General features: G+C 33.3%; 2 protein-coding genes across 2 annotated transcripts in view; both read left to right on the top strand.

Moving 5' to 3' along the window:
• The window catches only part of LOC133173001 (protein sprouty homolog 2-like), a 279,783-nt gene that overhangs the window by 208,006 nt on the left and 53,639 nt on the right, over positions 1–18,138 (top strand). The window lies entirely within an intron of this gene.
• LOC133172996 (eukaryotic translation initiation factor 5B-like) overlaps positions 1–18,138 on the top strand; it is a 73,920-nt gene that overhangs the window by 9,705 nt on the left and 46,077 nt on the right. The window contains exons 10-15 of the mRNA XM_061307865.1: positions 1,522–1,608; positions 2,393–2,587; positions 5,841–6,070; positions 7,817–7,924; positions 8,309–8,419; positions 15,959–16,026. Coding sequence (XP_061163849.1) covers positions 1,522–1,608; positions 2,393–2,587; positions 5,841–6,070; positions 7,817–7,924; positions 8,309–8,419; positions 15,959–16,026 — 799 coding nt within the window. The remainder of the gene's footprint in view (positions 1–1,521; positions 1,609–2,392; positions 2,588–5,840; positions 6,071–7,816; positions 7,925–8,308; positions 8,420–15,958; positions 16,027–18,138) is intronic.

The following is an 18,138-nucleotide window of genomic DNA, read 5'->3' as shown; positions in this document are numbered from 1 at the left end:
GTTTGCCTCTTTGTCCTTCAATACAAATAAAAAATTGCTTGACCCTTTTTAGGTCACCTGAGTTACTTAGGTGACCTATTGCTCTCTGTTTTCATCCGTTGTCATGCGTTGTGTGTTAACCTTTGAACATTTTCAGCTTCTTCTCTAAGACCACTGAAGTAATTTCTGCCAGTTTTTGCATATGACATCTTGTGAATTTCATGATATCCCCCCCCCCCCCCATCCCCGGTGCCTGAAGGATGGGGCTAAAATCATCAAAATTGATGCGCTCTTAAAAATCTTCTTCTTTACTCTTGGACATCAAGCAGTTAAACTGTTGGCATGATTTTAATAGGCACTAAGTCCTTTACCAAAATTGTGAAATTCATTGTCCCCAGGGCAGGGGTTCTGGAGTAAAAGTGGGGCTCTATTGTTCATAAAGTGGAAATGCATAATTTCTTTAAAAATCTTCTTCTCTGCCCCTGGTTATTTAGTAGTCAAAGTAAGTGCATGGTTATGTTGAACAAGGATGCTCCTTCCAAAATTTTGAAATTCATAGCCCCAGGGTCAGGGGTTTTATAAAGTGTTAGGGTGGGGCTATATTAATTATATAGTGAAAATATATAAATTCTTTGGAAATCTTCTTCTCTACTCCTGGGTATTAAGCAATCAAAGTATGTGCATGATTATGGTGAGCAAGGATGCCTCTTCCAAAATTGTGAATTCACACCCCTGGTTCAGGGGTTTTGGTGTTAGGGCGGGGCTCTGTTGATCATTTAGTAAAACGACATATGTTTTCTTTAAAATTTTTCTTTTCTGCTCCTGGGTATTAAGAAATCAAAGTGAAAGCATGATTATGATAAGAAAAAAATGCATCTTCCAAAATTGTGAAATTCATGGTCCCTTGGTGTATTGATAATATACTGAAAACAAAAATTTCATTGAAAATCTTCTTCTCTGCTCCTGGGTATTTAGCAGATAAACTAAATACATGGTTATAATAAGCAAGGATACTTCTTTAAACATTATGAAATTCATGGCCATAGGGTCAGGGATTCTGCTGCTGGGGGGGAGGGCTCTATTGTGTAGTGAAAATTCATAATTTCAATGAAAATCTTAGTTGTAATGAGCAAGGGTGTTTTGTACTAGCAAGTCTGTTTTGCTGATCCCTGATTATCCTATTTCTCTTGCTTTTGAGCAATATATCTTCATCTCTCAGTTTATTTTTTTTATTTTGTACTTCAGTGGATCCTTTACAGTGTTGTATTGTACTCTGGTGACCAGTAAGGCCCTTCGGCCTCTTGTCAATTTTTAATGCAGAAATTCTTAGGCTGAAATTTCATGTACATTTCCAATACATGTATTCTGATTTGGAATAGGCATAATGTATTGATTAACAAGTTCCGTGTATCCATATATGAATTATAAACTTTTAATTATTAATGGATATACATGTATAGCATTTGGATTACAAATTATCTTATTCATGCCAGTTTTGCCATGGTAATTGTGTTTGTGAGTAAATGTATTTCATAATTATAGGAATTGAAGTGCCCAGCAAGGAAGACGCTCCAAGGAAGAGACCAGTCTATGACACAAGAAAGAAAAAGAAAACGCAACAGAAAACAGGTACAAAGAAAGTTATTGATCTGTGTAAAAATTGACTAAAATGATTGCACAAGTAGGCCATGCAGCACACATTATAGGTATATTGTAAACAATTTTTCCTTCTCAGTAAGTAAACTTGATGGATTTTTTGAGAATTTGGGAATCAATAATTGTCTGTACTTGTGATTGAGTCAATTACGATTCTTGTATGCTAGGCAATCTTGTTAAAACAAAAAAATCTGAAAAAATCATGTGGATATCTTGATCTGTATTGAAGCATAACCATTAATGAGAATGCAGTCATGAAAATTGTATCCTGCCTTTCAATTAATCAGTTCATCCAAAAAATGTGAAGAAGAGGACTATTTTTTGCCCCCGTAATCAAAGATTCGGGACATATAGTTTTGGTCTGTCTATCCATCTGTCTCTCTGTTTGTCCGCAAGAACTTATACCTTGGTGATAACTTTTGAATAGTTGGTGCTAGGGCTTTGATATTTCTTGTGTATTCCTTGTGTTAAGACCTTTCTTTGCATACTAACAATTTATGACCTCATGACCTTGACTGTGGAATTTGACTTAATTTAGAAGAATTGTAATTTCCACCATAACTTTTGAACGGTTGGTGTTAGGGCTTTTGTACTTCACATGTATTTTTTATGACAAGACCTTTCTTTGGGTACAAACATTTTTGACCTCCTTATGTTGACCTCGGAGTTTGACCTACTTTGGAAAAACTTTATCTGGGCCAAGAGCTGCCTTATGTGGGCATAAGTGTTTCACAAACACATCTTGTTCAATTTCTAGAAGATGAAGAATCTTCAGATAAAAAATCTGAAAGTCCGGAAGAGATGACCCCTGAACCAGAGGTCAAAGAGGTTGAAGAAGAGAAAGAAGCCAAGCCTGCTAAAGTTGAAGAGGAAGATGATATTAAAGATGACTGGGCTGCCAGCAGTGAAGAGGAGGAGGAAGAGGAAGAGGAAAAAGAAACAATAAAAAATGGTATTTATTCATGGGTGATCTCTTAGGAAAGATGGAAGATGGCAAAGAATTCTGAGAAAATTATGGTATCATTTTTACTAGCCAAGTGTTTCTGATATGCTTGTCTCCATACAAATGCTTGGCCTATCATGCTATTTAAAAATGGATATTTTTTCTCACATGATCTGGAATTCCACCTCTATACACAAAGGTTGCATCCTAGAGGATAATACCGAGTGTAATAAATTGAAGTATTTAGATATTCAACAAGCCCGAAATATTTGAAAGAGTGCAAGTATATGTATACTGTAAACATACTTATTTTAGCAGTAATTACATTTTATCTCTTTTTGCACTGCTTCATGCACACACACTAATACAATTTAAACTTATACTTGTCCTTTTCTGTTAATTTATGATTGCACTAATCAGTTGAAGGGGTACTGTACAGCAGGAAATTAACTCGTGGAGTTAATATTCACTATATTCGTGGTTGTGGAGTTAATATTTGCAGAAATAAAAATTCAACGAATTCAACATACAGTGAATAATTCTTCAAAAATTGAAATTTTACTGTTATCTCTGATTAGATTTGTTAACTCTATCTGTGTTTCCTTGAAAACATAAAACCAGTTATTAATATAGGAGAGATGTAGACTGTCTTCCTAACTCTGAGGGTGTACAGATTAATCACTAACACATAGTTGTTGATGTTTTTAAAGCTTAATTGATAAATATACATCTATAACTAAGGCCTAAAAAAAAAATTGTGTGTTTCGGGTAACATTGAGGAAAAAATTAGGGTAGGTAGGTAGGGATATTTTTTTTTTTTTGGATTTTTTTTTGTATGACTTGAAATAAAAATAGAAAATCCTGAGAATATTCTTTTGTATTATATTTAACTCCAACGTGTTTGAAAAACATCAGACAACTAAATTTTACAAAGTTTCATATCATTTTAATTTAAATTTTCATTTTCTCTTCATTTTAGTAAATGTGATTAAGTTCCAAATATGTGTTCGACCCTTGTGGTTACAATCCGAGTGGTTTCATTCTGAATCAAAAAAAAAAACCAAACAAACAAACAAACAAACAAAAAACAGTTAATGGATAATTTGAAATTCTTTTATTATATCTCTTCTGCATAGGAAAAGTATCATTTTTACACAGATCACATTTTCTTAATCATTAACTGATTAAGATGGTTTTAATTATTATATTTACATTTCATATGCTGTTTGAATTCAGAACAGTATCATCTTTATTTATACAATTCATTATTGTAATTTTGAAGCAATTATATTTTTACCAGTAAAGAAGGTTTTTGATCTTCAAAGAAGGCTGTAATTGTGTGAATGTTAATTACCTAGCTATTGTTTACAGTGCAGTTTGTCCTTGCGTTTGTGGGTTCTTTGAACTTCTTTCCAGAACATTAAAAGAGGTTTTGTTTAATGAAAAAAGCGATCTAAAATACTCTAACACACATTTACCAAAATCTAAGAAAAATCTTTTATAAGGAAAATAATTTTTATTATTATGTACTTAATCATTATTCGTGCTATTTTGATGACGGAAACAATCTAAGTGACACGAATATCTATTCAGCCATTTGCTCTCTATTGACAGCAACCGTACACTAGTGTGTTTACTACAAACCTGTGTCAGTGTGTGTTTGTAAACACGTTGGTTCACCTTTGCGCGTGTATATACGTTGGCTTATACATATGCAGTATGAGACCACGAGGGTCGAACACGTAATCGGAACAAAGCCACCCAATATCATTTCAGCTATGTCACAAAACTTTTGAATAACAGAAATATCAGTGTCAGAATTATATTATCAAAAATATTTCCCATTCCATGCCGTCGAACACGTCATAGAAACGCTTGCATGTGGACTTAAATATCGTTAATGTGTTCACAGTAAGCCTAAGCATTTTAAAGACGTTTCTTAGGATCGAGAAAAAAACATTTTGATAAAAACGGATTTTACATAGAAATAATAGGAATTTTAATCGGATAAATACGGACATTGGAAAAAAATTTAGGATCGGCGCATTTTTATAGGTTAGGTCGGGTTACCCGAAACACACAAATTTTTTTTAGGCCTAACATTTAATTCTGCCATCCAGTAAGGTGTGATGTAATTACCTGTAAAACACATATTGTTAGACCCGTGCATATCACTCAGTCTTATTATCTTTAATCGAGGCATTTACGTAGTAAATACAACACTGTTAAACATTAATTCAATTTTATTAACAGTTCAACAATTTGACTACTGGTACCAACAAATGAATTAGATTCAGCAGGATTTAAATATACTGCAGTAAATACTACTCTGTACTTCTATGAATGAACACCTGTCAAAGGACATCTTATTTTACAAGAATGTTAATAGGTTTAGATACGACTTAAAATTTATCTGAATGCATAACATTGTAAATCATAGAACATTTTGACTTCTAATCGGGATCAGTCATTGGTTTGTTATATTTAATTGGGTTGAAAATCAACACAACACGCTAGGAAAATATTTGCAGTGCTGGAAAAAAGTTTTTGTATAAATTTTCCTTTCCCCGAATTCAAAAGCCGTGATTTCCTGCAAATTGAACAAATCACGATCTTTTCTGACTGCGATTTTAACCTGCTGTACAACAGATTGTGGTAAATTTTGAGTGTGCTAATTTATGTATGTTTACAGTATATGCAACGTACACACCAGGTCACAAAACTGTATACAGGGTTATTTTTGCACCATGTTGTTTTTGCCCTTTTTCATTTGCAAACATTTTCACTACATTTTAAATTCGCCTTCAAAAATGTGTAAAGAGGGAGCAATAAAGTTTCCTGTTGATTCACCCCATTTTGAATTCACCCATTCAGTATGAGCAATAATGGTGGAAATAAAACAAGGGCTAATGTTTCTCTTTAAACAGTACATTCTGTCCATGTAAAGTTACTTGGCACCACTGATATTTAAAGAATGGCATTACTGTTATCTTATCTGGATCCTTGCTTAAAACTTTTCTTTCCTTGGAACATTGTGAAGAAACATTCAGAATGGAGAGATTTCAATGGCATAGCATTGCAGAACTTTTGTTCATTGGATGTGCCTTAACAATTGAGGCAGTCACCCTTCACAAAAAATCCTGCATTTTGATAATATGATAGGTCAAGGTATTGTTGGATGAGAAGCATATGAGAAACACAACATTAAAGTTGTTATATATAATTATGTTGTTTAAGTAATGAGAAACTCTTTTTACTATAGTGGAACCAAAGAAAGTGGAAATAAAGGTAACAGACACAAAAAAAGCTCAAAAACAAGAAGAGGATGAGGAAGAAGAGGATGAAGACGAGGAAGAAGAAGATGAGGAGGATGAAGATGACGAGGAGGATGACGAGGAAGAAGAAGAAGAGGAGGAGACAGAAAGTGAGGAGGAATCAGAAAGTGAAGATGAAGATATGACACCAATAGAGAGAGCAAGGGCCAGAATCATGGTAAAGTGAACAGTCAGTTGTTCATACAAGTAGGAATTTAAAATTTCTGTGTACAGTGGAGCCTGGTTCATCCGGATGCTTCACCTTCATTTGTGGGGAACATTTTATACTTATATATACCAAATATGTTTAGTCGCCTGTGTGGTGCAGTGGATAGAGCATCTGCTCTAGAGTCGCGAAGTAAGGAGTTGATCCTTACGTCGCGGGTTTGAATCCCACTGTGGGACGTTGAGACTGGTCCTTGGGATGAGACTGTATAAACCGAGGTCACATGTAGGTGCTGGCACGAAAAAGATCCCTCACTGCTCAATGGCCGTAAGTGCCAAGTATAGGACAAAATTTGCAGCTCTCCACCGGCAAGTGGTGGCGTCTCCATATGAGTGAAAATTTCTCGAGAGGGACGTTAAACAACATACAAACAAACAAACCAAGTATGTTTCAGTTATCTGGACATTTTATTGATCTGTACAATTTTCTTGGGAACACATGCGTCTGGAATAACAAGGCTTGACTGTATTCTAAGCTGTACATAGCATTGTAATTTTGTTCATAGCTGCAAGAGTTCATAGTTTCATATTACCGTAAGTTTTGGAAGATAGGACGATACTTTTTTTCTCAGAACCGCTGGGATCGTCCTATTTAACGAATCGACCTATCTAAGGCCCAAGTTTACGAAAAATGCCTCAAAAATCAGTAAAATTTACGTCAATTTTAAAGCAAATCTATGCCATTTTTGTATTTTTTTAAAATTACTTTACCGAGAAAAAAAATAATAAACAATAAAGAATTAAATACTTATTCCATTGATTTCTTACAAAATAAGTTCCATTAAATATCCGTCGATGTACAAAAAAACTTATATATCATCAATAATGTCTCAAAGTCATGCTGTGTCCATCTTGTGAAGTTGGAAGTCGCAATCGTTTACTAAAAATAAAACCGCAACCGTATCAAAGTTTAAAATACGGAGGAGTTTTCACAATCGCAATTGAATTTTTTTTTTATTACCATTTATTTGTAACGATTAATTGAAATAGTATACCAAGTAAATATTTTTTCATTGTCTTGTGATATTTATTTAAATGTAAAATGTGTGAAATAAACTGTTGCCGGTAAATTCCTAAAATTATTTACCAAATATACCGCTAGTCATATATCCCAAGGGGTACACCGAATTATACAAAGATTGGCTTCTAATAGAATTTTAATTGTCTGACAGATAGAGGGATATACACTGTGTACACAAAGGTGTTAACACCTGTTGGTTTAAACACCTGCGGGGCATGATTAACAGATCCACGTGCTGTTACAGGGGTATTAGTACTATATTGTTTGATTTCGGGTATTTCCCTAATTATAGCTGTTGTATACTACCGTATTTATGTGTTTAACGACGGAGTCAAACAACGACGGCGTTGAACAGGCAAGTTGGAGAAAATGCGTTATATCACAATTCAAGGAAGTTTTAACTATGTTTGTGTAAAACACTATTAAAATGCTGTACTCATAAAAATACCAGTTTATTTTCTTCATACGTTAATATCACGGGTTAAGTGAAAGACCTTTACATGTTCTGATATGTAGTTTCTAGGTAAGAATCTCTAGAAAGTCGATAAACAAAGCCTCGTCCTATCTTCCAAATCGTCCTATCTAAGGATTTTTTAAAAATTATGGCTGAAAATGAGCCTTTCGACCTATATACCCCATCGACATATACCCCAAAACTTACGGTATTTTGAATTACAGAAAAGAAAGGAGGAAGCAGAGAAAAAGAGGAACCTGGACAACCTGAGGGCAGCTGTTATCTGTGTGCTGGGTCACGTAGATACAGGAAAAACAAAGATCCTTGACAAGGTAAGACAAATACAGAACCATTTACTGTATACAGGGTTATTTTCAACCTGTGTTATTTTTGCCCTTTCACTCTTACAAAACGATTTTGTCCCATTTTAAATTCACCCAGACATGTTGTGTTTAAGAGGTAACTTTGTTTTCTTTGAATTCATCCAGTTTTAATTTCACCTGCTTGCTAGAAGGGCAAAAGGGGCGGAAATAAAATGGTGGTGAAATTTTCCCTGTATACACTGTCAGTATAATTATCAGCAAGAAATGATTTATATATATTTGTAAAAGATTGTTTAAAATACACAAATTAATACATGTAAGTCAGTGATTTCATTGTGATAAATATATGTTCATTTTAATTAAATTTAACCATGTTGTATATTTGTATTATAGTTGCGTCGAACACATGTGCAAGATGGTGAGGCAGGAGGAATCACTCAACAGATTGGTGCTACCAATGTTCCACAGAGTGCTATCCAGGAACAGACAAAGATGTGCAAGGAGGTGGGTACAGTAAAGAACTTTCTTCACTAAATTGTAGATGAATTATTAGAAATTTTTGAATTGTTATCCAGCAATTAAGAAATGGCAGTTTTATTCCTTCTTTATTAGCTCACCTGAGCTAAAAATTCAAGTGAGCTTTTCTGATAACTTATTGTCCAGTGTCCATCCATCTTTCTTCTACTCGTCTATAAACTTCTCACATTTTTGACTTCTCTAAAACCAGTAGGTCAGTTTTAAACTAAGTTGACACAGAAGCATCCTTGGGTAAAGGGGATTTGAAAGAATTTTCTTCTCCGTAATTGCAAAGCCCTGTTAGTCATATTGATATTGAAGCATCCCCATAGTGTGTGGAGTCAGACACCTTAGAGTTAGGATCGGGCCATAATATTGGTTCACAATTTTTTGTGGGAATATAAAAATTTGATGAAGAACATTAGGGCTAAAGTAATTCAGATGAGCATTGTAGCCCATGGGCATCTTGTTCCATTCACCTTTCAAAAGTTGTTTTAGGATCTTCTCAAAATATAGCATTTGGAGTGCATAGTTTATTTGTTTGAGGCTTCAAATGACTATAAAGATCTTTGTTCTTATTAAATGGGCAGTTATAATTCATACAATGGACCATTACTCTCCTACATAGACTAGGATATATTTTTATAAGAAGAGTTGTCTATCTGTACTCAGTTTTTTCCACTTTTTTTATACATATTTAGGAAAACATGAATGTATATGTTTGAGTTAATTCATATAAACAGTAAAATTTGGTAAAATTACATACAATTAGTACAACTGGTGTGTATTATAAACTTCTCCTTTATAACTTACATGTATTTATTTATTCTTGATTTCATAGTCAATGAATCACACAGGTATATATACAAATTGAATAAATTGATCACATACTGCATCTTTAATTCGTTTGCTTGTGAATATGTGGAAGGCAACCTGAATGGGTTATTAGAATTCTATGAGACTTGTTTAATTCATGACCCCCCGAGTCCACGATTCAGGCCTCAGGGTGAATTTTATTTTTTATATATTTTGAAGAATGCATTATGTCTTAATTTTTTTTAACTCCTGGACAGGTAAAAGGTAAACCATTTGCATGATTATACATGTAATGAGCAAAAATGACCAAAAGAAGTCATGACACCAGATGCAGGGTTATAATGTTCCAATTCAGGGCTATGTTCATTTCATGCAGACAAAGTACCAGTGACCCTTAGTGATATAATGATTGTCGCCGACTTCCAATTAGTGGTTGTCGTAAATGAAATTATGTGTGTAATCGATTGTTATTTAAAATCGAAAATCGTTGACATCATTAATTTTTCATTGTATGAACTAACCTAATAATAATGAAATTGAGAAACGACAGATCTATCCTTTTCCATAAAAATCCAAATTAAACAACAGCCCGGGAAATTGACATGCATGTTAGGCACTTTCCTTTGACCTTTTACTTGGCAAAATTAATATTCAGTTGTAAATATCAAGAAATTAACACAAATAACTTTCAAAGAGTTATCAAAGAGAAAACAGTTGGAAAATGTAAATATTGATTGATTAATCAAAAATAATCAAAATTTATTTAATGAGATTACAAATTTATATTGATATGATTTTACCCTAAATTAAAAATAAGAACATTTTTAAAAATGTGTATTCCATGAAACCTGTTATAACAACTGTATATGTGACCGGGTTATATAGATGAAGAACAACACAGTTTGTATAAGGATCCCATTCCACTGGAATCAATCAAACAAAAAACCAAATGGCCCAATAAGAAATAAAATGAAATAAGTAAATGACATCAAACAATATATTCAATTATATGCAGTCCTCATAAATCGACACTGATTTTACTAAAAATAGATTTAACCAATTTTAAATATTCAGAATTCATAGAATGCATAAAAAGGGAAATAACTCTTACAAATTACAGAACTTCAAAAATCATGTTCACATAGGAATTCCTGTGAGTATGAATAATTTATCAGAATATATTCAAAACATATAAACAAGTAGTAATTGCTATGGTGTACTAATTTATGGAATTAGGCAGACTATGCAGGTATCTGCAAGTTCAGATATTTACAAATCAACCTATATAGAACAATAATCACAGGTTCAGCCATATTTAATTCAAGACAATGGCTGATTGTGAAAAATAATAAAATTATACTTTCGAATTACAACATCTACATCTAGCATTGCATACAATCAATATGATAAGTGAAAATACTACTTTACAAAATACAATGAACTTTATTTCATCACTTCACTCATTCTCTTTTTCAACCAAAGAAATTATATTGTGAGAAAATAGAAAGATAAAAAGTAAAAAAAAAAAAAAAAAAAGAAAACATATGGAATGTGGTCTGTGTAATGATCATAGAAATCATCTTTGTAAAACATGTCATTTATAACTGATCCAAACCAATTGAGACAAAATCGTCTACCAGCCATAATGTTGGCTGTCCATGTGAGGAGTACCCCTGCACACTATAGCTACCCTGAATAATAGAAAGTTTACTGCCAAAACCCTTGGCCAATAAAACTACTTACAACATATATCAAAGGTGGACATGGTCAGCCAGCCAGAATAATTAGTAGTAGCATGCAAAATTAAATAAGTAAAAGTGCAATGATGAGAATGATGAATGATAACTATTTAACAACATTTGAGATAATAAATGATAATTCTTTATTTATTATTTTAAAAACAAACCCACTCTTCCACATATATTTCATTATTTGCTACAGTCAGTATCATGCTAGCAAACTTCCAGTAATTTGTTTTTTGACCTTTACCTTTCCTTAGACATTTACCTCACTTTTCTTAAATTAGTGATTATATCGATGTCAAAGAAACTTAAGATATTTTTATCAAACCTTTTATGCTTATTCATATTGATGAGTGTTATTCAACTGCATCAACATTTTTAGCTGACTTCTGAGCCAAAGGCTCAAAGAGCTAAAGCTATGGCCATTTGTGTGGTGTGGGTACACTTTTTAGAATATGGGCCATAACTCAAGAACCCCTTGGCCAATTATTGTCAAATTTGTCACAGGGTATCCTTGGCCCAAGGGCTCCCATTTGTAATAAACTAGGGTTGTGACCATTAAACAAGGGAAGATAATTAGGTAAATAAAACCAAAAGTACTAGTTGTTAAAAAATCTTCTCAAGAACCACTGGGCAGATTATCACCAAACTTACACACAAGGATGAAAATATGTTGTAGATTAAAATTTGCAAGGGGAATCGCCCTGGGGCAAAGGGCGTGGTCTCAATGTCACTTCGAAGTTGATCAAAAATTACATTTTATTAGAATGTTGAAATTTTGTTAACTATAAGGACTAGGATCTTGTCAGTTAATGCATCTAAGAACCTCATATCATGCTGACTCAAAAGTAGGTCACGGTGACCTACTATTCAAATTTAGCAGCCATTCTGTTTCAAAATGATTTAGAGGCATATTTTGAACAATTTAAAGCCTATGTTCATCAAACTTTATAAGTTGATGCATCTTGTGCCCTCAGAGTATGTCAAGTAAAAAGTAGGTCACCTTGACCTACTTTTTGAATTTTATGGCTAACCTTTTTCAAAACATTTAAAGTCATTTATTCGAATACTGAGAGGTTTAGAATCATTAAATCTTGTAAGATTATGCATCTTGGGGCAATAAAACATATTTATTAAAAAGTAGGTCACAGTGACCTACTTTTTGAACTTTGCAGGCATTCAATTTCAAAGAGTTTTAGAGGCATATTTTGGACATTTTAAGGCCTATGATCATAAAACTTTGTTGGTTGATGCATCTTGGGTTCTCAAAAAACTTCAACTGAAAAGTAGATCACTGTGACCTACTTTTGAAATTTTATGGCTATATTTAAATATTTTGGGTATTATTTGGCTTAGAATCATCAAACTTTGTCAGTTGATGTATCTTGGTTCCTCAGAGAAGGTCGACTGAAAGTAGGTCACCATGACCTACTTTTTCAATTTATATGGCTATAATTAAATATTTCAGGTACTAATTGGTTTAGAATCATCAAACTTTGTCAGTTGTTGCATCTTGGGTCTTCGGAGTAAGTCCACTGAAAAGTAGGTCACTGTGACCTACTTTTGAAAATTTATGGCTTTAATTAAACAGGGTTCGACACTAACGTTAGTCCGTTAGTCTCAGACTAATACATTTTCATTCGGACTAATAAAATATGTGGCTAATTAGTCTGAACGGACCAATAAAAATTTCTGAAAAACAATATGAATAAATTACCGATGTCCAATTCTCGACAACTTTTACTGGAAACCCCCGCGTGTATTTTTAGATTTCTAGCTTTTGGCAGGTAGTTATGCAATGCCGGGTCAATTCAGCGCTTAATTTTTCGACTGATCGATATGAAGTATAAGGTTTTAGAGATCATTATTTAGTAGGACACTTTTAAGAAAGATGTTAGACAGTTTGGATGTAATGTAAAGACAAAAAAAAAAAATAATAATAGAAAAAAACGAGATCGGGAATACGATCATACTTGCTGATTGCGAGATTTCAATGAATCTGTGGAATAATATATTTCACGTTAATACTTTATTTATTTAAAAAAATAATACATATATTAATTGTCACGTTAAATTAATGTTAAAAAACATTGATGTTTCTTTTTTTTGACGGACTAATAAAATCGCGTGCGGACTAGTAAAAGTAATGAAGCACTATTCCGGCTGGACTAAAGCCTTAAAAAGTTAGTGTCGAACCCTGTTAAATAGTTCAGGTACTAATTGGCTTGGAATCATCATATTTTGTCAGTTGATGCATCTTGGGTCGTCAAAGTAGGTCAACTGAAGAAAGGTCACTGTGACCTACTTTTGAAATTTTATGGTTATAATTAACTTGGGTTATCAGAGTGTTTTATCTAAAATGTAGGTCATGATGACCTACCTTTGGAATTTCAAGGCTTTATCTAAATATACAGGATACTTAGAGGCTTCAAATAGAAGTGATAGGCTGTACAATTTATCAGAAGTGTGATTCAAGGCCCTTGGGCCTCTTGTTTGACCTTGACCTTTTCTTTGACCTTGACCTCATTTTTCTTAAATTATTTTTAAGCTCAGTTTCAAAGAAACTTTTTAAGATATTTAAATCAAACTTAATATGGTGAAACATATTAGTGAGAGCTATTCAACTGCATCAATATTTGTTTCTCTGATGACAGTGGGCATGGACATAACATGGAAAATAACATTTAATGCAGTGGAAAAATTACATCATTTTTTTTTATGATCATAATGTGACACTGAATTTTTTTTTGTTTTCATTCTGTAAATTTTGCCAATATTTAGGTAAACTGTAAAGCCCTATTCCACAGATGGATTATCATCCTATTTTGTTGTTTTTGAATGTCATCTCAAGTTCTCCATAGGATCAGCTCTAACTCTGTTAGTTCCCAGGAGCATTTAATACCATGATATTTATGCTGACTAGATCAATAAAACTCTCCATTGCCAAACATATTTTCAATACCTCGTCACAAAGATTAAGGACAATGGTAATCAAGGGAAATATGGCCTTCTTTGTTCAAATCATGGTCTCTGCTGTGTTTTGAACAAGTCCCAAAAATACCTTGAGGATCAAAGTAAAACTACTTTGATCTTAATTTTGTAAGGTGTAAGAAAGAAATAGTAAATATTTACACTAGTAGGTGTGTCATTATTTGACTCATGGGCATCCCTCCAGTTTCAAGGTCATAATGAAACATGCTCTAAATTTCTGTTCAGGCCTTAATTTATCAGATGAGCATTTCTAGACCTGTTGGTCATCTTGATTTGGGACACAGGTGTTCTTTAAATCAACATTTTGCTAGTTTCCAAACCATCTGGGTTTTTTTTTTTTTTTTTTTTGAGAATCATCAAATGTCATTATTATATTTTAATTTAAAAAAAAAAAGATCTTTTTTAAGTAGATAAAAATTTGCATATCCTTACTTGAATGACAGTTTTCAGCTGTATTAAATTGCAAAATAACTGAATTAAAAACTTGAAAATTATAATTGCATGATAATTTCATCGGCTCTTGGTGCATTTAAGAAAAACAAGTTAGAAAAAAATTCTAGGCGGCATGTAGTTCTCTCCCAGTATTTGATAAATTACAGGATGAACCTGTCATAAGGATCCACCACTGCTATTCATTGCTTAGATTTTTATGGTCATTTCTTTAATTTTTCACTGTTTTGTAAACTACTAATTTTAGGAGGTAGTTAATTGACATAGCATTGGGTTATTTTTCATCTTATTACTGTGTCATTCTTGTAAAAAAATAAAGATTTTATGCAACTAGCTTATGCATATTTAGGATGGTGCAAGATGGACTTATAGAGAGTACAAGAGAAATTTATAAATTTTCAAAATTGATTTGTTGATTTTTATTCAAATTTCAGTGCAGATGTTTGTCATGCAGGGCACTATTTACTCATACATACAGTAATATCACAAGTCCTACAACTTAATTAATTGTACATGTTTATAACTTTTTCTGCCCCGCCATGAATATGGCCGGGGCATATAGTGTTGTCATGTCCATCTTCCTTCCCTCTGTCCTTCTGTCGCGCTTTGCGTTTAGCTCAGTTCAAAGCTACGTTTCAAAAAAAAATATTTAAGATATTTTTATCAAACTTCATATACTGATACATATTGATAAGGACTATTCAACTGCATCAACATTTTTTTGACCTTGACTTTTCCTTTGACCTTAACCTCTCTTTTCTTAAATTAGTGTTTTGATTAGCTCAGTTTAGATAAACCATTCAAGGTATTTTTGTCAAACTTCATATGCTGATACTGATGTAAGCTATTCATGACAACTGCATCAACATTTTTTTACCTTGACCTTTTCTTTGACCTAAACCTCACTTTTCTTAAATATACATTTTGCTAAGTTTTAAAGAAAACATTTAAGATATTTTTATGTAAGCTTATGCACGGATACATAATTCGGTGAGAATTTATCATCTATATCCAATTTTTTTAAACTTGATCTTCCCAATGACTTTTGACTATATTATTTATTATCTATAAATTTTAAAGAAACTATTCAAGATATTTTCATCAAACTTCATACACTAATACAAATTTTCATGTTGCATTACTATTATACCCTGGGTGGTGCATTCATGTCCTATGGACATATTTCTAGTTTTAACATCTACCTTGCCAACATTACTGTACTTTACACTTCCATCAACATATTAATGGGATCAATTTTATAGGTGTTTTATTAGAATTTAGAAAAGAGACATTTTTTTTTTTAGTTTTTTTTTTTGTTGAGATTTTAATGAAAACAAAATCATAAGAAATAATTAGAACATCATTATTTGAAATTTTATATTTGCATTATTAAAAAACAATTTAGTGCTATCTGTATTCACTTAGCAAGCCTTGCAGATAAATCAATCTGTTATTTCAATTGGATAAAGCCGTAAGTTACCAAGTATAAATATGTACGTGTATAATTTATTATTTTTCTTGTTTACAGTTTGCCAAGTTGGAATTAAAGTTACCAGGTCTTCTTATTATTGATACACCTGGACACGAGTCTTTCAGGTAAGTCCCCACTGTTATAAAGAGTATAACAGACAAAAATACCATATATTTATACAATAAATAATCTTCAAAGACTAAGAGTGGCCAATGTGAGGGGAATGAACCACTGTACATTTTGAATAAAGAGCATGAGCCACTTAGGGCCTTATTTGGCCCTGAGAATTTCTGAAAAATCGAAACTGCTGTTTTGGTTGAAAATGCAGTATTTATAACTTTGACCCTTGATGACCCTGTATTTATTGAACCTGACATAATTTTCTCTCTAGTCAGTGCATTATGACATCATAAAATGCTTCATTTTTCCCATATCCTGTAAATTCCCTTAAAAATGGCCAAAAGTTGAGGTATTTTTAGCTCACCTCAACGAAGTTGGGGGAGCTTATGTAATACCCTCGGCGTCGGCGTCCCAGGTTAAGGTTTTTGGAGCAGTTTTCTTTTCAAGTACTTCTATGGCCTATATTAGTTAGAGATGCATGGAGGATGCTTCTAGTGTGTTTTATTGTACCAGACAAGGTTTCAGATGCTGCATTTTCAGCTAAAGAATGACCAGGTTAATGTTTTTGGAGCAGGTCTCATTTCCAAGTAACTATAAGCCCTATATTGACCAAACTTGCATGGATGATACATCTAAGAATGCACACTACTGGACTTGCTTCGGATGCTGGATCTGACCTACATTTTCCGGATGAGTGACTAGGTTAAAGTTTTTGAAGTAGATCTCATTTCCAAGTAACTATAAGCCCTATATTGACCAAACTTGCATGGATGATACATCTAAGGATGCACACTACTGGACTTGCTTCGGATGCTGGATCTGACCTACATTTTCCGGATGAGTGACTAGGTTAAAGTTTTTGAAGTAGATCTCATTTCCAAATAACTATAAGCCCTATATTGACCAAACTTGCATGGATGATACATCTAAGGATGCACACTACTGGACTTGCTTCGGATGCTGGATCTGACCTACATTTTCCGGATGAGTGACCAGGTTAAAGTTTTTGAAGTAGATCTCATTTCCAAGTAACTATAAACCCTATTTTGACCAAACTTGCATGGATGATACATCTAAGGATGTACACTACTGGACTTGCTTCGGATGCTGGATCTGACCTACATTTTCTGGATGAGTAACCAGGTTAAAGTTTTTGGATCAGATCTCATTTCCAAGTAACTATAAAGCCTATCTGGACCAAACTTGCATGGATGATGCATCAAGGGATGAACAATCTCAAAACTTGCTTTGGATGCTGGATTTGACTTACATTTTCTGGATGAGTGACTTGTTTTAAGTTTTCAGATAAGTGTATTCCCAAGCCCTATCAGACCAAAATTGCATAAATGTTGCATCTAGGGATGCACACTCCTAGATTATTAGTTTAGTGTGGGACTTTGCCTTACTTAAAGACAACATTCATTGAGGTGAGCTCTGTAATCTCTGATTACCTATGTTTTCAATATTTCATATAGAGCACAACCTCTGATCCAAAATATGCAATTACATAATGAAAGATCTGTTTCTGAAGATCACAAAACATGTTTTAATTTTTGGATCGTGGACTGTACTCATATTTTAATTCTTTGCTGAAGGCAGTCAAATACACATGTTTTCTGCAAAATTCAAGAACATTGCATTTTCTCAAAGTCTATTCTCCAATACCTGGATTCTCAAAAAGAGATTTTGTTATAGGAAATGAAAACACTAAGTCTCTTCTTTATTTTGATATATGAAATGGGACAGAGGGTCATACATGTGATAAGTCAAAGACCACAAAACTGTACAGGAGCCATAAAAAAACTGGATTTTGGTTGAAAAAACTGTACACTGCCTATCAAAAAACGGTACAAAATATCGCTTAAATTCTTCTGATAAGGCACCTTATTTCTAAACCAACAAATGTATTTTGCTGCAAATGTCTTATTAGGTCACCTGAGTCACTCAGGTGACCTATTGCTATCTGTTTTCGTCCGTCGTCGTCCGTCGTGCGTCGTGTGTTAACATTTGAACATTTTCAGCTTCTTCTCTGAAACCGCTGAACCAATTTCAGCCAATTTTTGCATATGGCATCTATGTGTGAAGGGGAACAAACTTTGTGAATTTCATGGTCCCTG

This window comes from Saccostrea echinata, unplaced genomic scaffold (genome assembly GCF_033153115.1).
Source record: "Saccostrea echinata isolate AGI-Se365-2 ecotype Australia unplaced genomic scaffold, CSIRO_AGI_Sech_v1 ptg000056l, whole genome shotgun sequence".
Taxonomy (NCBI): domain Eukaryota; kingdom Metazoa; phylum Mollusca; class Bivalvia; order Ostreida; family Ostreidae; genus Saccostrea; species Saccostrea echinata.
This window is presented reverse-complemented; position numbering and strand designations above follow the sequence as displayed.